The 21,025-nt window shown below is 59.6% G+C and overlaps 2 protein-coding genes and 1 long non-coding RNA gene across 10 annotated transcripts in view; 1 reads left to right on the top strand and 2 right to left on the bottom strand.

The window, feature by feature from the left end:
- Positions 1-1,567: 1,567 nt before the first annotated feature.
- PHLDA2 (pleckstrin homology like domain family A member 2) lies at positions 1,568-2,627 on the bottom strand. Its single transcript, XM_037011468.2, has 2 exons — positions 2,152-2,627; positions 1,568-1,881 (listed from the first exon to the last, which is right to left on the bottom strand). The coding sequence occupies exon 1, from the start codon at positions 2,583-2,585 to the stop codon at positions 2,163-2,165; it is 423 nt and encodes a 140-aa protein (XP_036867363.1). The 5' UTR covers positions 2,586-2,627; the 3' UTR covers positions 1,568-1,881; positions 2,152-2,162.
- Positions 2,628-2,771: 144 nt separating this feature from the next.
- LOC140844536 (uncharacterized) lies at positions 2,772-7,549 on the top strand. Its single transcript, XR_012123042.1, has 2 exons — positions 2,772-3,114; positions 5,935-7,549. It is a non-coding gene; the product is annotated as an uncharacterized lncRNA (long non-coding RNA).
- A 5,885-nt stretch (positions 7,550-13,434) lies between these two features.
- Positions 13,435-21,025, bottom strand: part of NAP1L4 (nucleosome assembly protein 1 like 4) — a 45,892-nt gene continuing 38,301 nt past the window's right edge. For 5 of the 8 annotated variants that reach the window (XM_037011457.2, XM_073217326.1, XM_073217325.1 and 2 more), the window contains 3 exons: positions 20,110-20,139; positions 19,671-19,727; positions 13,435-14,575 (listed from right to left, as the gene is read on the bottom strand). In XM_037011457.2, coding sequence (XP_036867352.1) covers positions 14,537-14,575; positions 19,671-19,727; positions 20,110-20,139 — 126 coding nt within the window. In that variant the 3' untranslated portion in view covers positions 13,435-14,536. Of the gene's footprint in view, positions 14,576-16,076; positions 16,338-17,845; positions 17,880-19,670; positions 19,728-20,109; positions 20,140-21,025 lie in introns of those variants that run through there. The other 3 variants (XM_037011460.2, XM_073217327.1, XM_037011461.2) reach the window with 2 other exon arrangements.

Below are 21,025 nucleotides of genomic sequence, written 5' to 3'. Positions count from 1 at the left end.
CCTCAGATGCTGGAAGGCCTCCTGGAGGAGGGGGCCTGGCCCCAGGGCTACTGCGCGGCAGAACCCCCCAAGGTCATCCCCGTGCGAGGTGGGCCCAGCCCTCTGGAGCCCATCGCCTTGGCCAGTGAGGAGCCCACCCTGCCCCCGCTCAGATGGCTCTGCTCACACCTGCACAGAGCTCCCTCCTACCCCTTGCCACCCGCCATCTCAACACTGACCAGCGCCTTGGGAGAAGAGCTGGGAAAACAGCCCTCCTCCCTCCGTGCGTGCGTGCGGCGGGGCCAGTGGGGACCCTCAACAGGCAGCAAGGCCTGGGGACCGGCCGGGGAGCAGCGCCCTCCTGCCCATGGCCTCCCTGCTCCTGGGGGCCAGCGTCTCTGAGCCCCAGCGCCAGCATGGAGGGAAGGGCCTCGGAGCCTGCAGACACCCGAGACCTGCAGGCCACCACTGCCCCTAGGGCTGCCTTTAAAAGAAGCTATTAAACCTCCAAACCCCCAACCTCAGAGTCCCAACAGCCCCAACTGGAAGGAACCTCAGAAAGCCACCAGCCCTTGCTTCCCCTGGAGCCCCACTGAGGTTCGGGGTTTCACCTCCTGACTGTGGTCGTCCGTCCGGCTGAGGGGTCTCTAAGGAGAGGCAAGATGGGGCCCCATCCCGGGGCCAGCACTGGCCCTGGGGGTGGGGTGTCACGTTCAGTGTTGCTCAGAACATTCTTCACAGGAGATGGCTCCCTGTGACCTCCCAGCAAATGGACAGCCCAGGGCCGGTCTGCACCCTGGAACCAGCTGGGAGGCTTTGATGCCCCCCCCCAACAAGTCAAGAGTACATGACGGACACTAGGGCCCAATTTTAGTCCCTCACTCCGCTGGCCTCTGTCCTCCCCACCAGGTACTCCTGCAGCCAGAAAGGCCCGTGAAACAAAGGCCCCCTCACGAGGGTCACGGTGAGCGTCCTGCCCAGCTCTCCAGTCCTCTGCCCGTTCCTCACCAACAGGTCCTCCCCAAGGAGGGACTCCCTGCCGCCCACCTTGCTGGCCCAACACCGTGGGTGCTGGCTGGCAGCTGGACTGCCTGGAGCTGCCATCAGCCTGCCCAGGATGGGATCAAGGGGGCGCGGTGGGCAGGCGCCAGAGGGCTGAGGGCTCCTATGGCTTCTGCGGGCTCCTACAGGCCGGGCAGGGGGCTGCTGGACGGGTGGCCTGTGGGTAGGAGGCAGCAGCGGGGCTTGGGCCTCCCCACGGCTTGCAGGAGCCGCTCTCATGGGGGGGGAGCACTGGCGCTAGTGGGGCATTTTAGAGTGACCTCCCTGAGCAAGCACAGGCCTGTCCTCCCCGGCCACACCCAGGGGCGGAAGTCGCCGGGGCCAAAGCCCAGGGCGCTTCCTGGCCCCAGGAGAGGCTGCTTCGAAGGGATGGGAACATGGCTCAGCAAATGACGGTGTGTCCATTCAAAGCACCTTTCTTGCCCTTCAGATGGCTGGGGGTGGGGGGGACCCCACCCTCCCCTGAGGGGCCCACAACCCTCCCGTAGGAGTCCCAGAGCACCACACCAAGCTAGTAGGAAAGAGAAATGGTCAAGTGGTTTATTTGGAATGGTCACACTGATGCAAAAACAAAATATTAAGACAGACTGTTTGACGACAAATAACCATGAAAATAAATATAGATAGTCCGATAATTTAACGTGCCTGCACAGCAGGCACGGCTGCGCAGCTCTGGATGGGAAGGAAGGTCCTCTTCTGTGGGGCTGGACACAGCCCCGGCCTTTGTCCTCGCCGTGGTCAGAGGGGGGCGGCCCGTCCAGGCCGCCCACCCCTGTCCAAGGCACCCACTGGGCTCCTGACGGCGCGGCCTCGTGGTTCGGCCTGCGTGTGGTGTGGCTCCTGTGGGGAGAGGAGGGGGTCAGGGAGCTGTGGCCGGGCGCTCGGTGTCCAGCCCAGGGTCCCCCAAGGTTCCGACGCGGGAGGGGCAGGCGAGCTCCCCTGGGACGCCGCGATCGCGCGGCACCCGGTTCCCTCTCAACAGTGTTCCCGAGACGGGGCAGAACCTCCCCACGATGTCTGAAGTCGGCACCGTGTTTCCCAAGGCCGCGCGGCTGGAGCCCCGCCCGACGCCGCCAGGGCCGCGGGGGCGCGGGGGCGGCGGGCACTCACCACGGCGGCGCTCAGGGCGCGCGGGCCAGCCGGGGCTCGGGCTGCGCGGCGGGCGCGGGCGGCGCGGGCTGAGCCGGGGGCCCGGCGCTCTCCTGGCGGCTGCGGAAGTCCTGCAGGGCGCGGCGGTTCTGGAAGTCGATGAGCGCCAGCGTGATGGCCGCGTTCCAGCAGCTCTCGCCTGGGCAGCGGAAGTCGATCTCCTTGCGGTCGGTGGTGACGATGGTGAAGTAGACGTACTTGCCCGTGCGCTCCACGCAGTCCACCTTGAGGATGGAGTGGAAGCGCAGCTCCTTGGGGCGCGCGCCCGGGCCGGCGGGGAACAGGCGCAGGCGGTCGGGGGTGAGCACGCCGCGCTTCTTCTTCCACAGCTGGAAGAGGCTGTCGCTGCGCTTCTCCAGCTCGCCCTCGCGGAGCACCTCGCCGGGGGACCTCATGGCAGCGGGGCGGCGGCGGCGCGGGCGATGCGCCCGGGCGGCCCGGCGCGGCCTTTATAGCGGCCCCGCCCCGCGCGCTCGCCCCGCCCCAGCCCGGGCGCGCCCCCCGAGCCCCCGCCCCCGGCCCCGCCCCTGCCGACCGCAGCCCCCGCCTCCCCAGCGCCGGCAGCCCGCGCGCCTCCTGCTCCCCGACGCCCCGGCTCCCTGGCCCGTGGGGTGTTTCATGGGCCCCACCCCGCCCCGGACGCCCGCCCCGCGGAGGAATGCGCTGCGGACGGCCCTGCCCGCGGTGACTCACCGCCCGGAGCCCCGGGAAGCGCTCGCGGCGGGGCCGGCCCAGGGCCGGGTGCCTGGGGAGCCCGGACCCCCCCACCTTCCAGGCGCCCGGACAGCCGCTCCAGGGCTTGCGGGGCAGATGCTCGCCTGGCAACCCCGTTCCTCCCGCGCCCTGGGGGACTTCCCGGGGAGACCCTCCGCAGCCCTGCTGGGCGGCCTTACCCCCCACCCTGCCACCTGGGGGCTGTGTCTGGTAAGACCTTCCCTCTTCCCCCTGTGCTGTCGACCAGTAGAAAAGATGCCCTGAGCCTCAGTCTTCTCTTCTGTGAAATGGGAATAACACTTTTCTTAGATTAAGTAACACCCGGAAAGTGCTAGCACAGCACCCCGTGGTGCTCGACAGTGAGGGGAGAAGGCCGCTCCAGCCTCCCTTCCTGGGGGCCTGTCCTCCTTCCTGGGGGCCTGTCCTCCTTCCTGGGGGCCTGTCCTCCCTCCTGGGCCCTCTTGGCCGACCCCTCCCCCAATAGGACCAGGAGCCGAAGGGGGCGCTTCCCGGCGGAAGGTCAGCCTGCACAGGCAGGGGTGGCAGCTGAGTCACGCCTTCCACCAGGGCAGGCAGGCCTCTCCATTCACTCTTTGCCTTTAAAGGGTTTATAGGAGCCGGAGTGATTACGGGCTCCTCCCGGGCTGCTCCCTGGTTCCCAGGGGTGGGGGTGGAGCCACACAGGGGATCTCTGGGGGCCACTGCGGCTCCACGGCCCTTGCCTGGCAGCCCCCCACCAGGCTGCGACCAGGGCAGGTGCTGCGAGGGACGTGAGGGAGGGCTCGGGTCCCACGGGAGCCTGACAAGCAGCCCTGCCCCATGCTTTGCCCGGCTGGTGCAGAATGAAAACGCAGGTCACCGGGCTGGGAAGCATTACAGCCTCCAAGGTTCTGACAGCAGAGCGGGCGCTTCTGGTGCAGGCCTGGGAAGCTGCCCCAGAATCAACCCTGCCCCTCTGGCCCTTGCTGTGTGGCCTGGGGTACATCCCCCAACCTCTTGAAGGGTGGTCTGAGGACTGAGTGGCACCAGTGGCTCAGACGGTGGCCCTGGACCAGGCCTCTGCAAATGGTGCCCAGGCAGCAGCTGCCCTGTGGTTTCCACCTGTGTGGTGGGGGTGTGGAAGGGCCAGGTGGTCCAGACGGTGGGATGGGGCCCAGGATTCTGGTCTGCAGGACTGGGAGGGCCTGCACCTCAGGTTGGAGGGGCAGAATCTGCAGCCCTGTGGTCAGGGTGGCTGCAGGCCAGGGGGAGCAGGGAAGAGGGGGGTGGCAGGAGACCGACCTGCCCTCAAGATAACACAGGGCCAAGGGGCCTCTGAAAGGGCATGAGTTCCCTGTCACTACAGCATCCCAGCGGAGCTGAGCAGCCCTTCACGTGTAGTGGGGATTCTAGCATCAGGCTGGGAGAGGCTGCTGACCTTCCTTCCTCTCGCAGGCACTTGGCAGTCGAGAGGCCTGTGCTGTCCTGAGTCGGTCCTGGGCTGCTGGGCAGTGCGACCCTGGCAGGACTCCTCTGGGCAGTGGGACACCGGGAAGCAGACCAGGGATGGAGCTCTGCACTGGCCAGGCCCCCAGCCAGGTCCCCTCCAAGTCCTCCAGCGTCCAACAGCCTGCCTCCCCCACCAGGCGCCAGTGAGCAGACCCTGGCTCAAGGCAAACTCCAGATACTGGGTGCTGGCTAAGCACCTAGTGTGTGCCTGCTGGACCCCAAGGAGAGGAGAAGAGCCCTGCCTGCCTTGGGGGCACAGTGGGGTGGGGGTGTGTGTGAAGGGGGGTACTGGGGGCCCTGGAGCCTAGAGGACCACTCGGAGGATTCCATGGGGAGGCAGGGTTCCGGAAGAGGCTGCAGGCAAGCTGACCAGGGACACCTAGTGGCGTTCTTCTCACCTCTTCACAGGCGTGCAGATGGAGGAGGTGAGGGGTGAGGGTGAGAAGGGGGCAGCCTGGGGCACAGAGAGCCAAGCAGAGCCAGGGCAGAGGCGGCTGGAAGATGCTAACCACTGAGTGGGAGGAAGCAGATGGGAGAGGCTGGGGAGCCAGGTGAGGCCAGGTGAGGGGCGCTCCCCGAACACCCTCCCTGTGCTCTTCTCTTTGCCCCCATTGGCCAGGCCAGGCCTCTCCCAGGAGGGTTGAGGGGTCCTTGAGCAGTGACCTGGTGAGGGGTGGGGGGCTCTGAGAGGTGGGCATCAGCAGGAGCTGGGAGGGCAGGTCCTGGGGGAGAGCCCTGACTCACGGCCCCAACTGTCCTGTTCGCTGGACTCCTTGGGCAGTGAGCTGGTGGGAACTGGGGTGCCCCAGAGGGTCAGGGGTCAGGCCCACCCAGGCAGCTTCACTACCAACAGCCCCTGCCCTGCAGCTTGAAACCCCATCACCAGAGGCCCCGGGGCCACTGGTTCCGCCTGGCTGCCTCGGCGGCTGCTCCCACGGGCCTGTTCCTGCTGTGGCCAAACAGGAGTGAACCTGGAGCCGGTGAGGCCCTGCGCAGGCCGGCTGAGGGCCCCTGGAACACAGGGACTGTGATGCCTGGTCAGGCGCTAGGGGGTGGGGGTGACGAGGAAGCCAAGCGCTGACCCTGCAACCCCAAAGGAGGGTTTTTGGGGGGAACCCCTCCCCAGGCTATTTAGAAGACAGCCAGGGACCCAGAGGACCGGACTCGGTGTGTGGGAGAGCAAGGAGCTGCTGGCTGGAGACGGGCTGGTGCTCCTGGGGAGGCCGCCGTGGGCTGCCCCTGCTTGGCAGCCTGGCCTCGTTTCTCCCAGGGTCACCCCACGAGGTGGGGGTTGCTTTCCTGAGTTGCAGGGAATAGAGTGGGGGTCTCCTAGAAATGAAGTGACTCCGCCGGGGCCACACAGCCAGTCAGTGGGATTCAAATAGCTTCACCAAGGCCTGGGGGCAGGAAGTGGCCCCTCCCGAGCGGCCAGGGAGCAGCTCTGGGCTGGGGCTGTTTGGCGGCTGCCTCTCAGGATGGGGAGGGGGCCGGCAGACAGTGTTCAGGCGAAGGTTCGGTGAAGTTTACTAATATTTATCCAAGGGCCACATCCGGAATCACGTGGAGCCTGACCTACGGGACCCCTAGCCCCCGCCGGGGCAGAAAGACTGGGCCCCAAACATCCGGCCAGGAGCACTCGCCACCTGTCCAGCTGGGTGAGGACATCGGGCTGCCAGGCAGAAGGAGGGCGCCCCTTCGAAACTCCCCACGTGAGGTCATTTCCACAGAAGTGCCGGCCTCGGGGCTCTTGCCCAACCAGCCCTGTGAACCGTGAGGAGGCTGTGCGTCACAGCGCCAATGCCTGGGGCTCCACACCACCTCTTCCTGTGGGTGGTGGCGCTGAGGGACAGCCCTGGGAGGGGACCCCTGCCTCCCCCGCCTGAAGACCCTCTCATCTCGCCTGCTCCAGAAAGCCCTCGGGGATGGTGAGGGCGTAGCCAAGGCTGCCCCCACCAACTGCACAGCTGCCAGGCGTGGGGTCCCTGAGACCTCTCCAGCCAGAGCCTGTGGAGGCCGGGAAGGCCCATGTGGCCTGGAATTGCAGGTGCCACCTGATGTGAGCCCGACTCACCCATTGGCCACAGCCAGCGACTCAGGCCTGCCCTCCATCTCTCCTTGAAGTTGCAGCCTGGGAAAGTGAGAGGCCCAAGGGCGGGAGGCAGGAGGCCTGTCCCCACCTGGTTTCAGGCTCTCGCTGTCAGCCTGGCCTTGTACCCTCAGGCTTGTCCCTTATTCCTGTCTGGCTCCCTGAGCACCTTGGATGGAGTCAGGCACGAAATGAGAAACTGACACTGCTCAGAACGCCTTTGCCCTCCTCGGCCCCCTGGCATGCTCCCATTCGTCCCTCAGTACTGTGCTCAGAAGTCATTATCAGCCCCCGGAATGCAGTGACAGTGCCTTAGTCTTTGGGGCTCCCAGGACCCAGCGCAGGTGCTTAGGAAATGTTTTTGGAAACAAGTAGGCCTAAAAAGTGCCCACCTCACTAGCCGAGACCCAACTCTCTGGTCAGAGCAACTTAAGTTGGTGGAGATGGCTTGTCAGTGAGACCAGAGCACCGGGGATCAGGAGGGGGCACAGGGCCAGCAGGTCCTCTTCTGGAGCACTCAGGCGGCCTCCCCGTGTGTCTCAGCATGGGGAGTGGGTGGTGGGTGGGCGGGTGCCAGCCAAGGCCTCCACAGGGGACATGGGGCCTTTCTGGAAGCTTGAACAAATGAATGAGGTCCCGGAGGAAGAGAGGAGAGCAGAGGTGGCCAAGGGTCTTGGGCATTTTCCCCACGAGTTGCCTCCCTTTCACAGCAACACCCTGTAACTTCATCACATCCTGTGATGGACCCTGGGCACATCCCGTGTTCTGCCATCTGAAGCAAAGCCTCACCAGCTGTGTCCCTCCAAGTCCACACACATGCCTGTGAGGCTTCACTAGGATGGAGTGCAAGGTGTGGGGCTGCTGGGTGGCTGTGCCACGGGAAGAACTGCCCGGAGGCACGGTGTCCATGTCCCCAGGGCTGCCCTGCACTGCACGTTCTGCATTTTTTTACCAACCGGGAGGCCACACACTGGGAGCTCATGGCCATGGGTATTTTTCTGCCACCCAGACGGGCCTTCTGGCTAGCTGTGTCCTGTGCACCAATCAACATGCCCTGCTAGTGTGACCTTATATGGTAGAAGAGTGAATATTACTTTACGTGACAAAAGATGCAATGAAGGCCCTTGAGAGAACACCCCAGATTAACCAGGTGGGTCCTGAATGACCTCACAGGTGTCCTTATGTGACACACAGAGAAGAGGGGCCATCCATGTGATGAGATGGATGCGCGGGGCCCCAAGCCCAGGGCGCCTTGATCTGCAGAAGCTGGAGAGGCAGGGAAACCCCTTCCCAGAGCCTCTGGAGGGGGTATGGCCCTGCCCACACCTCGATTTTGGACTTGTGGCCTACAGAACCATGAGGGTATAAACTTCTGTGAAGCCCCCCAGGCTGCGGTCATTTGTTATGGCTGCCCTGGGACTCTAAGCGGTCAGCCGCTGACCCTGCCCCCCATCTCCTGGGCCTGAAGCACCCCACCCTCTGGCAGACAAGGGACGGGGGCATTAGCCAGCCTCAGATGGTGAGGTCAAGGTTCCCCAGGGACCACCAGTGACTTCTGTGCTGGGTTTCCAAGGACGAGCAGGTGTTCTCCACACCACCCGGCCTTTCCCAGGCATGGGCAAGGCAGGGCATCCAGTGTGCTGTGAGGTCTGGAAATCCGACAGAACCCTGCCCGGTGGCCCCAGACTGGGACTGAGGGGAAATGGAATTCGGGAGGTGGAGGTGCCCCAACCACCTCTGGGGCCAGCTCCTGTGTCAGAGGACAGGTGACCTCTGATCCAAGTGGTAAGGAAAGCAGGCTTGGGACATGCTCAGATGTGCCTGGGAGGCAGCTGGGGGGTAGCAGTCCCGGCCGTCTGGGTGGGGGGACCCCACATTGCTTCCTGAGGGCAGCCAGCCCCTGCACATGCCCTGCAGGCTCCACCTTGGCCCCCCACCCCACGACTGCTGGGGGGCTGGGGTCCTGGCCCACGCTCCTTGCATCCCCCAGGCACCTCATGCTCAGGTATCCTCTCAGGGACACCCCCTTTGAGGCCAGAAGCACCCCACTTCTGCTTCCTCCTCCAAGCCCTGACCATTCCACCATTCCAAGCCCCTTCAGCCTAGTGCCCCTACCCTACCCTGTCCAAGCCTCTTGCCTGGAGGCCTGTGGCCACATACTTGGGGACTTGGAACAACACAGATCTGTTACCAATCAGTTCTGGAGGCCAGAAGGGGGGTAGTCTCCACAGCTGAAAGCCTGCTGGTGGACCCCAGCCCAGCCCCTTCCTTAGAGGGTTCGGACGCTCCGTCCCGGTCCCTGGCTTCTGACTGAATGAGCTGGCAGTGGTCCTCAGGGCCCCCTGCCCCCAGGTGCCTGCTGCCTCCCACCCTTCTCAGACACCCGCAGCCCTGCCCTCTGAGGGGACCCCAAGGACCCAGCCAGGAGGTGGGTTCCTTCCTCACCACCGCCTCCGCTGCAGCTGGGCGAGGGGCCCAGGGGAAGGTGGGGGAAGTGTTCTCTACTCACTGCTAGAAATGGGGGTCTCCCCACCTGGTGGCCAGAAGGCAGGAGCAGAAAACCCCAAGCTCTGCCGGCCAGTGCCCACCCCCCGGGGCCTCCCTGTCCTCCAGCGTCCTTCTGCCGTCTTGGAGCGCAGGCTCCACCCTCACCAGGGCTAGGGGCCTGTCCTCCCCAGACTGGCTCCAGGCTGGCTCCAAACCGGCCAGCACCAGGAAGGGCCGGTGTGGACAGACCTCCTGCGCCTGGGGTCTGGGAAGGGGGGCAGCTCTGGCCACCCAACCAAGAAAGCGACAGTTCTCCCCTGATCTCCAAGACCCAGGGGAGGTCAGACTTGGTCACCACTCGCAGACTTCCGGAGGAGAGACCCCGGCCTGGGCAGGAAGGAGCCCACAGAGATGGTGTGGGGGCCTGCCCCTCATCTCCTGAGCCACGGGCCCAACAAGGCCTGTGCCCAGCCGGGCGGGCAGACTGTGAGGTAGTCATGGAGAGTAACATCCGGCCGCCGCCCCAGGTGAGCTGAGTCAGCCAGGCCAGGTTGGCTCAGTGACTGGCAGCCAGGTGACATCTGGGGCAGGCGGGGCTCCACCCAGGTGCACCGTGACTTGGCTCGGGGGTGTGTGCAGGCCTCACTCTCCTGTGGGCCTGAGGAGGCAGGGTCTCCAGGGTCAGCTAATGGGGCCCCAGGCTGTCCAGAACTGGGGGACAACGGCCCCAGCCCTCCAAGCCTCAGCGGCTGAGAGGGGTCCTGGGCAAAGTGCTCAGACCACATGGAACTGAGGGGTGGGGTCCTGGGGCTCCTGCTGGTGTCTCCTGGTGGGCAGGGCCCAAACCGCTGAGTCTGGGTCCCTGGGACACCCTCACCCCAAGTGGCTTTGCTCCCTGAGAGGGGGTTGGGCAAATCTGCCTGAGAGGAAGGAAGCTGGAAGCCATTCTGCTCAGAAGCGCTTTGAGGCAGGGCCAAAGTCCAGGTGTGGCTGGGCTGGTGGCTGAGTGGGCTGGTGGCTGAGCCGGCTGCTGGTAGGGAGCCGAGAGGGGCCCCAGGGCCCCAGGGCGTGCAGCTGGAGGTGACCAGGCCTCCTCTCACGGCCCATCCAGTGTTCCTGTCACTCACCAGGCACTCAGGGGGCAAAGGAGACAGAAGGGGTGAGGGGCGCTTCTGGGTAGAGGGTAGGTCAGAGGTCAGCACCACCACCGAGCCAGGCTAAGGCCGAGCTCTACCCTCCACGTGCCTGGGCTTCCACGGCAGGGCCTCCAGCAGACGCGCGCCCCAGGAGCAGGAACTGAGCTGGCCAAGCTCGGCCCTGAGATGGCCTGGGACTCGCCTGAGAAGACCTTCAGGCCTTGAGGAGACTGCTGGGCACTTAGTTCGTGCCCCATGAAACAGGAACCATGAACCAACACAGCGAACAGGCCAGGAGGGTAGGGCAGGGGCTGCGGAAGGGCGAGCACATGGACACACCACCTGCTAAGCCGTCTGCCCACCATCACTGGTGTGGACCGGCTGGGTGACCTTGAGCCCCCTGCCAGGCCCTGGGTAGGGGTAGCCACAGCTCGCAACCTGTCAAGGGGAAAACCAAAGTAATTTAAGTGGAATCACCATGATTTAGAGGGCTTTTGACCATCTTCGTTGGGGTACAACTGACATGACCAAAACCAAGCTTCAGTCTCCTGGGCCAAAGCGGACCCAGGCCCGCTCCTTTGCGGTCCCTGCCACTGGCTGGGCAGGCTCTAGACATCACAGAAAACAGGGCATCCACGTGCCCCCTGCACCTGGCTTCCCTGTCAAGGCTCTGGAAATGCCAGTGTTGCTGGGCCTACTGCTGAGGGCCATCCACAGTGGGGGGTGCCATCACCCCACCTTTAATGGCTGGCAGAAGCATCTGAACCTCCTGGGGAGCTCTAGCCTCCAGACCTCCCCAGGGTATGGGGCAGAGCCGAGTGCCTCCAAGAAGTCGGGGTGCAGAGGCTGCTGTATGAGGGAGCTCAGAATTGGCAGCTGGGCTGAGTCAATGGCTTGGTTTTGAGTGGGGGGTCTGAGTCTTGTGCTGACGGCTGTGACCTGGGCCAAGAACCGGTACGTACCAGGCCCTGTCCACCCTCCAACGGAACAAGGATGGTTCCCACAGTGGAGGCCATGGGGCTGGAAGGACGGAGCCTGGAACCTCTGCAAACATCACTGTGATTGCTGGGCCCAGAGGAGGCCCCAAGCAGGGGTTGAGGCCAGGGTGGAGAGGGCTGGCCATGGACCCCCCCGCATGGCAGTGGGGAGAGAGGCAGGAGTAGCAAGGCTCTGCAGTGGCGGAGCCTCGGCCCAGGAAGCTCCTGCACAGCGCGCTGGGCTGGTGACCACCCACAGCTGCTGCCGGTGCCCCTTCCTGGTGGGCTCCTGGCCACCCCATGACTTTCCAGGACAAAGAGCCTCTGCAGTTCCCTTCCCTGAAGGTCCTGGGAACTGGGTGGCCTGTGCCCCAGATGGGTCCCAGGCTGCTCTTCAGCCACTGGAGGGCCCTGCCCTGTGCCGAGACTCAGGGGTCCAGCAGGAGGCGGGGGCTCAGGGGATACCACCTGGCAGTGCCACCGGAAGGGCACAGCCTTTCAGGGCATCGAGTTCAGCCTTGCCATGCCTGTTTGCCTGGGACAAGCACGCAATAGCCCAAGAGCCTGGGGGCTGCAAGCACCCAGCTTAGCAACGCAGCCCGGAGATGGTGTGGCTCTTGGTACGCCCTTACCCGCAGAGGGAGCCACCCAAGTGCCAGGGAGGATGGCCTTGTGCATGCATCCCTCCTGCTGCCCCACTCTGTTGGCCACATCGCAGCTCAACCTGGAGAGCGCAGGAAGGGTTGTCAGTCTGATGCCCTCCCACCTGCCCCCGGCACCCAGCTGCTCTCCAGCCTCACATGCAGCCTCTTGCCTCCGAAGGTCATCACTGCCTGCGTGCACGGGGAACACACCACACAAGGTCTGCCCGACCTGGCCCCAACACGTTCCAGAGGACATTCTCTCTTGGCACGCAGGTGCCAGGAAGCCCACTGTAGATTGTGGGAACTGACTCAACCATCTCCTGGGGAAGTGAGGGGCCCCTTGCTTTTGGCCACTCCAAACTGCTACAGTGCACGCCATCCATACGCATACGCCATGCCCGAACACCAGGGCACGGGGTCCTGCCACAGGTAACTCCTCTTCTTGGAGCCCCACCAGCTTGCACAGCTGACCCCGTCCTGCCCTCTTGGCTCCCACCATGCTGAATTGCCAACTGCTCACTGCTGAGGAAAAAGGAGCCACTCACTGACTTCAGCTCAACATTCCTAAGGTGCTGAGTGGCACCACTGCCTTTTAAGTGACCCTGGGTCCACCACCCACCAGAGACGAGAGCCAGGAGCTGCAGAGGCCAGCACTAAACCCATCCCTGCTTTATTTCCTGCCGTTAACCCAAGGGCATCATTTTGTGCCATTGTCCTGAACCTTTGTTACTTGTATTATGAAGAAGCTCGTTCTGAACACCCTAGGGGAATGGACAGAGCTCACAGAGCCCCCGAGCAGTTGGGCCGACAGTGGAGGGCAGCTGCCTGCAGGTCCAGAGCCTGTCCTCAAGAGGGGCCACGCAGAACACACGGGGTGCGGCAGTGTGCGGGCTGTTCTCTGCAGCCCACCCCTCCAGGGGTGCGCTTCTGTACATGTCTGCCCCTGCAGGGTCGCCCCAACGTCCTCAGGATCCTGGTCTCTTCAGGAGGCACATGCAGAGGGCTGCACCTGCCCCGAGGAGCTGTGCCCACCCCAGGGAGCTGCGCCCACAGGCAGCACTGGTGGGGGAGTCTCAACACCTACTCACTTGGGCCCTTCAGGAACAGGGAATGTGCTGGCTGCACAGCTGCCTCAATCACTAAAGACTTGTCCCTAAGCCTTGCCTGGCCCTTCCTGCCAAACCCACAGGCAGGCAACAGGTGGACTGGCCATGGGCTCCTGGGCTTCCTGAGGACGGCCTTCTCCTCCCCTGTAGGCCGGCCTCCCGTGGCCAGGCAGGTGCTCCTGGAGACAGCCTCCTTCTCAGGAAGGACAGAGGCACCACTGGACAAGAAGCAGTGAGAAAGCAGACCAAACATGGCCACTACACAGTATGTTTCCTTCCTGGAACCTTCTGGATCTATAAGGCACAGTTCCATAAACCCCTGAGAATTGACTCTTGTCTGGGGGCAGGGGCAAACGGCCCACCCCGGGACCCCAAAACCACTTGAATGTGAGGTGGGCTTGCAGGCCTCATAGGCAACCTAAAGTAGACTCCTCCTAAAAGTGGTTTCACAAGCTTCAAGAAAAGGAAAACCAGAAGCCTGAAGTGCTGGACCTGCCTGTCCCTGGACCCACAGAAACAGCCCAAGAGGGTGGGCAGCCACACCTGTGAGCCACGGGGAGGGGAGCAGGCCCCATGCCCCCAACAAAGACACTGCACAGCACTGGATTCGTTTCACAACTTTAATAGAATATTCTAACTATTCTGTACAAATTGAAACACCGTATTCAGTTACAAATGCATCATAAGGCTGAGCACTCTGCACACCTGGCCCCAGCACGGGGACAGCGCCCCTGGCTGCCACACTTGGAAACCCCACACACACGCCAAGCAAACACAGCTCGCTCTGAACCCAGGGCTTTTAAGATGAACGTGGGGCCAAGAAACGGGGAGCCACCTAGAGAAAGCAAGACTTGACGCTTACACACTAAAGGGCATGTGGCTCTTCCCAGCCAGCCTAGCTCCTCATCACAGAAGGCCGGCAAATCTGGCGCTGCCTGCAGCTCCGCCCTCAGAAGCTAAGCATGGCCTGCGCGTCACAAGGACGAGCCCGTGCCCTCAGCAGTGGGCAGCAGGAAGGCGCTGTTTCCTCTGTACGTGGCTCCACCCCTTCCTACCTGAGTCACCAGGCCGGTAGTCACAATCATGGTCTTAGGAACCCCGAGGACAAGGGGCAGGAAGCCCCAAGCCCTCACAAGCATGAAAGAATAAATAAAAATGAGGCTGAACCTTTTACAAAAGCTCTTGCCCCAGGGCTGGTGTGAGGCGCTCCCCTGGCCCTGAGGGGACAAAATGAGAGGAGCTGCGAAGGGCGCGGGACCCCGGGCCCACCCAGCTCTTCCAAGGTGGTGCCTGTCAGCAGACCCTGCGGCTGGAAATGAGGGCGCAGGTTTCTTCAAATTAAACAGCCCAGCCCCACCCCGGCAGAGGAACTGCTTCCAGATGCCCTGGAACCACATCCCTAGCCACCTGTCCTTGGTGTTGGGTGACCTTCCAGCCCGTACCCCAATGTGGCCTGCGGGGCCCTCCTGGAAGCGGGGCCTGCAGAAGTCCACAGAGCCGCATCCAAGGCTGTGGAGGGCGCTGGACTCAGACGTCCTACTTCTGAAATGCATTGAAGTCGCCACTGTACAGGTTAAGCAAAATAATCAGGATAAAGAAAAAGTTAAAGTGAAAATCATGCACTTAAAACAAGTTAGATGTGAGCACTGTCAATACGGTGATGCTGCAGCCGCGTACGGGGCGGCCACACGCAGGGCGCGCTGGCTTCCTACTGCTGTTTGCACTCCGAGGGCTGGCTGGGCTCCTTCTGTCAAGAGAAGACAAGACTTGTAGAGAACCATCAATTCTATCAACCAACAACAAAAAACGAGGCAGTAATTTCACTCACTCTTACTGGAGAAACGGTTACTGCAAACATACTTTTAAAATAGTAACAAACAGTAAGCCCACCTCCCAGGAAGTGTCTCAGTTGAGCTGACTTTTTGCCTAAAGACACGCTCGTAGTATGTTCTGATTCACAGTGGATTCAGTAGGAGGGTCTGGGGTTGCAAAGCTTAAATACATGTAGGGGAGCCCACATCCCAAACCTCAGGGTGAGCCACATTCTGCCCACGGGGAAGTGCAACCCTCAGACAGGTGCCCCCGGAATGTCAATGGCCCGCTGCAGTGTGGGCCCACCCGAATGCTCACAGGAGGGCAGCTGAGCGGGTGTGCCACAGACCCTACCTGAGAGGCCATCGCTCAGAGCTGCACAGCAGCCCGACCCACCCAGCAGTTGGCTCAAACAGGAATTGTCCTTCCAGAAAAGGCGTCAGGGAGAGACCATTTCCCCCACAGAGGAGACTTTCTTTCTATAATCTGACAATTTATCTCGTACCACCATGGACCTTGTGTGGAGGCCAATAACAGACTGAAAAGCTGGGAACGGTTTCATTAACACTTCTGAGCAAGTAAATTTACTGTCAGTAACCTGTGATTTTTTTGGCTGCTAAGATTACAAATTACTCTGAATATGATCTGGCATGTCTATGGAGTCTAAGAAAACTGGCTCTACATGGTTCAAAAAACATCTGGGGTTAACAACTGATAGCTTCTATGATCTAAGCTGGGGTTTTGATTCATTCTTCAGGAAACCACATTTAAGGGATGAAAAAACTGTATGTATAGGATGCATAAAACCAAATCATCATTTTGGACCCTGGTCTAAGCTCTTAGTTTGTTAAGTGCTATGGACCCTCCAGGTCTGGCCCCAGCTATCCACCCCACCCAGCACCACCCAGCAGTGGACAAATGGGGCACCACTCCGGGAGGGGGCCTGCCCCAGCATCTGCCTATCACACACTCATCTGAAACACTGCCAAAGGGTTCGGGCACCAAAACGAGGGAAGCCTGGTTAGAAATCCTAGCCAAGAAAGGTCAAAATTGTACTGTGTGATTTCAAGGGTAGTCCTGAAGGCAGCCCAGACAAGTGCCCAAGGGAATCAGACGCCCACGCAAGGCTCACTGTGGAACTGCAGGAATGCTCTAGGCAGGAAAGTGAGGTGCAGCCTTTGTAGACAGGGAGAAAGTGTTTCCATAATTGTATTTGCAAAGAGGAAGTGGGTCAGAGAAGATGAAGAAAGCCTAGAAGTGGGGCAGGTGTACAGTCTTCACCTCCAACCTTGCATGTGTTTATAAACCACCATACCTAATACTACCTCCTGTAGAGCGCCATGCAACTGACAGCAGGCTGCCTGAGCGCTGGCACCTACGCTTTTAAGCAGGAGGATGTGTTACCCATCCATTTGGCTAAAGCAAAGCCAGTACCCTGGGCGCTGACGCCTGTGAGCCCTAAACACGCCGAGCTGAAGCTGGGAGGGGACCTCAGAGCTAGAGGCGGGGCAGGAGAGCCAAGCAGCAGGCGGGAGGGGGGCAGTGGGCAGCACCCAGCTAGCACAGAGCCCGGGAGCTCTGATGTGAACTCCACCACAGACTCACCAATGTGACACAGGCCTCAACAGAGCTGCGACTGAACCTGATGGTCCTCGGCTTCGTGTCACAAAGATGAATGGCAGCTCAGTCACTCCATGCTACTGGTCCCACAGGAGAGGAGGTAGTGTTTCAAAGGCAAATAGCCAAAAGCTCACCAGTCACGGGACCGTTAGGAAGAGTTTTAAGCAGTGACAACTACTGTGACAAGGGGTGAAGACAAGCCACCAAGCACACAGCTTCACACGGCCGTGGCCCTGGGGCCCAAGAGCCCCCCTGGCCACAGAGGGAGCAGACTCCCGCCTCGAGCAGCGTGGTCCTGCCAACAATGACGGCACCAGGGACATGCTGTCGGTGCTGCTCGGGAGTGACGGCGTTGCTGTGGTCCCACCAGCAGAGAGGCAACTCAGCCCCGCACGCAGGCCCAACCACTTAGGGAGGCTGCAAACTGCCTGGCCAGGTGGGGACGAGTGGGGATTCGGGAGGACTGAGCCTGGCTGATGAGCTCTTTACACATGAAGACGGGGGAATTAAGAACAATTAGATACACTTTTAAATATGCAGTAAAGGATCAGACCTGACCCTTCAAAATACACAAGGTCAAAGTTATATGCCATTTCACCTAATCAAAATGTTTCCTTTAGCCAAGTCTGCCCACCCAACCCAACAGCTTTCTGTGGAAACAAGCTCACACGTGAGCTGGGAAGGCGACGCAGGGCGAGGCCAAGGCATGTGGCCACTGTGGCCACCAGTCTGTGGCAGTATGACAGAGCCCTGGCCCTAGGGGCTCTGCTGTTAGAACCTGACTGCAACACAACACAACACGAGGTGGCCCTGCCGCTTCCTACTTACTCCTGTTACCGCCCTGGTTCTCCGGGATCTCCCGCCCCCATGCCCAGAAAAGTATCCCACAGAGCAGAGCCTTCTGAATGGCACAGCACGGTGGCCCTCAGATCGGGACAGGGAGGCCCCGTAACCCACGGCTGGCCGCCCTTCACCCAGAGCTCTCCAGCCCCCTGCGGCAGCACCTCCTAAACATGGACACAAGCCGACACAAGCGGCTCTGAGATAAAAAATTCTGGCACGCCACAAGCTCAGTTCTCCCTTTACGACCTACTGGCCTGCACCACAGCTCAATTTAAAAAGCACGAACAACAGACACATCAAGGAAGAGCACAGCGGCGGGTTCTCCTGCCGCAGCGAGTGGCCGACCTCAGCGCAGTGGACTGTGCGGCACGGTCTCTGTGAGGACTGCTTGTCCACTGGCTCAAGTGGGCCGTGCAGCGGGCTGCTGACCTCCCAGGGCCCTCTCGCCCTGTCCTCTTCCAGGAGGGTACTCCCATCAATAAAAACATCGCATCAGGTACATCTTTGTTACTTGGTCAACAAGAAACACTGGGCTCGGCATGCAGGAGGTCAAATGCAGTTTCTGCTGGTTGGCTTTACAAATAAACGCACAACAGACACCTGCACAAGAACACTGCTCTTCGGAAATGCCCGTCCAGCCTAGCGCAGACCGATCTCTTCACTCGCAAAAGCACCACAAGGCATTATTACAAAGAACAGGTCAGAAGTTTGGAAGTTAGGGATGAATGGGATTCCACCTTACCTAGGATGTATGAATGACTAGACAAAAATTACACCTAAATGGGGAAAAAATTGAAAGGAATGGTCAGCGTGGAAGAAAATGAAATGCACAAAATTATACAGGAGGACACAGCCAGTTTCTCATGGTACAAAGAGGTCTGCAGAGTATCAACCTCCACACACCAGATGTATGCCTGTAACACCCAGTCTTTCCTTCGGTTTCTCCTCTGCTTGTAGACTCTCATGTGACAATTCCTTTTGCACAGGTGCATGTGAAGGAACAGAAATGCCCCACAACCCCTGAGGGCAGCCCTGGCACCTCACATCATCAATGCTCTTGGTCATTTCTCATCCACTCTCAAAACAAGGCAACAGGGTGAGCGCTTCAGGAAGGGTCAGTACTGACAACTCTACTTTCTGTCAAGCTACTTGTGTCATTTGGTGAGAATGCTCTTCTGGGAAACAGACATGGGAGGAGACAGGAGGCTGGAGGTAGACAACAGACAGCAGCAGGAAACAACATGAGGGGGATGATGTGCGCACTGCAAGGGGACGGGCGACCCCGATACAGACGGTATGCTGAGTCTCCAAGTGGGCCCTGCAAACTGCCCCGTCTCTGCTCCAGAACCCAGACCACAAATTTGTGTGTCAGCACCCCCAAGGGCAGGAGGACAGCCAGAGACACAGACTGGGAACCCAGGCACAGCAGCGTAAGCATCAGTACCACTCAGGTCTGCTACCAATGGGCACTCACGGAGCTGAGCAAGGCATGCTTTCAATGCAGTCATCCTGTGATGGGCAGGCTGGCTCTGGAAAGATGAGCACTTCTCTGAGCTGATTCCCAGAGCAGTATTTATACGGCACACTTTAAAAGTTTTAAACCCATCTCCCATCCTTCCCCAGATGGAGCTGCTACTGTGAGCATGCTTTCAGAGAAACATTTGGTGTTGACAGATTGATCACAGAACCAGGTCACCACAGTGACAACTCAGTGCACATTCCACTTCCAGCAAAGACGGGGGAAAACAAACAAGTGGAGTCTAGGCCAACAGAAAGATGTGCTGCGACACGCCAGGTAACATCAGTGTTCGGACAGCCTGTGATGTACCTACAGTAGCTCTAAGATGCAGGAGAGCCATAAACTGCATGCTGGCAAACAAGAGTGATTTCTTATTACTCTTAGGACCGCATTAAAGCAGTTCTGTATTCAAATTATATGTCAAATAGCAACATGCCTTGATTTAAGCTAATCTCACCCCTTAAGTAAAAATCTAGACTTACAGGTGAAATTAAGGGGATTGCCCCACTAATTTTTCTCAGAGGTCTTTCTAAAGCAAAGTTTTCTCCTTCAAATTATCTATGCTATCTAGACATATCTTCTGGCCATTTTCAGCCCAAATACAGCTGTAAAAATTGCCTAATTCCATTATGTTATCCATTGAAACAAAGTATGAGTTTTTGGAAAAGGTGCAAAGTACTCAGAGGTGTGCTGTTAGGTTCTTCGCACATTTTCCAAAAATGAGCACAAAACACCAAAAAAAAGTTCATTCATGTTGTCATTGGAATCATTATCTTAAAAATATTAAAGATCTGGAAAATAAAGCTGCTCTACTGACCAAGTTTATGTAAGTAAGACAGCCAGAGAAGGAGGTGGGGCCCATCTTGGCGCATTTTTATGTGGAGTCCTGTGGCGTGGGATGAGTAGCTCCTTGTTCAGATACTTTTCTGATACACTCTTAAGTTTCCTTATTAGAGGACAGCCAACACAGATTCCTAACACCACTGCCTCCAAGGACATGTCCATCAGCAGAGTACACGCAGGCGCGGCGAGGGCCAAACTCACTCACCTTGGGGTTACTTTCGGCATCCTCCTCATCTTCCCCCTCCTCGTCGCCTTCCAAGTCCTGTGTCAAGCAGGAGAGAGAACCACCGGTTAACAGGCACAACTTCAATGCGCGCCCACCAGCCATGGACAAATCAAAGCGACACTCCGCTCTAGAAGGACAGCCACCTCTGCTATCTGTACCTAATTCACTCCCTCTGGGCACTTAGAATTATTTCTGCGTAACTTTTTCTTACAAATAAGCCTGAAATCAACATGCTGCTGAAAAAGCAGACTGTTTGTCACATGATTATTTTCTAAGATGCATTTCCTAAGCCAGCACTATTATGGCAACTGCACAAAAAAGGGCTGTGACATGGCTGGGGGTCCACCCACCGCCCACTGCGGCCAAGCGCCCAGCATAGCCTCAGGAATGGGGAGGCTTCACAAGAGCAGAGCCATACCTCTTCTTCTCCTTCCTCACCTTCTTCAAACTGAAAATAAAAGGAAACATCATTTTAGGTTTTGAAACCAACATGGCAATCTGACCCCAACATAGTGCCCATCAGCTGCCCTGCTCGGCAGGCCTAAGGGAAGCAAGAAGCTGGGCTTGGTCTGAGCAGTGGGCAGTGCCTGCCCCTGGCCATCCCTGGGCACCAGTGCTGCAGGCCACTTCCTCACGAGCCTCACTGTGGAACAGGAAGCCAGGTATCCAAAACCCACTCAAAACAAGGACTAAGGATGGTGAGGGGTGCAGACAGGAGATGGGCAGCTCGGGTGTGCACTGGGTCCAACCGGAAAACTGGCTGATACAAGCAAACCAGCAGCACGATTCTGGCACACAGAGGAGTTGCGGTGTCATTCTATATCCCACACATGAGAGAAACGTTCACGTACTAGAAAGAAGACCTTGGTGTTTAATCTTTAAATTAAGTGAGAACTAAAGTGCATGTGGGAGACAGCTGGCTGGCCTGCATGAATTCTCCCTGCCAGACACCACTGGTCAGACTCTGAGTCAAGCTGCAAACATCAGAATGACACCAAAATCGAATCAAATGAGCCTTATCAGTATGGGCTGCACGAAAGAAGGCACATGAAGGTGCAGTGGCTTTTTCTGAAAAATGTGTTTCTTTTTTGGGGTCTCCCACACGTTCCCTAGACAAACTCAAATGGAACTCTGAAGAGCCAGACACCAGCGTGGCCCATCTCCAACCCAAGGTCCAGCCTGCAGGCCCTCTGGCACTGAGCCACAGCCGCAAAGAGATCTGACTGTATCTCGGGTCACTTCCTCCCAAGCACCCACAGGCCTCTAACGGGCAAGACTTTATGGTGTCTTGAAGCCAACAAGGTTCTCACAGCATTTTAGGTCAGATTGGAACT

The sequence above is a fragment of the Manis javanica genome, chromosome 11, assembly GCF_040802235.1.
Source record: "Manis javanica isolate MJ-LG chromosome 11, MJ_LKY, whole genome shotgun sequence".
NCBI classification, from domain to species: domain Eukaryota; kingdom Metazoa; phylum Chordata; class Mammalia; order Pholidota; family Manidae; genus Manis; species Manis javanica.
Note: the sequence above shows the minus strand (reverse complement) of the source record. Positions and strands in the feature narration are given on the sequence as shown.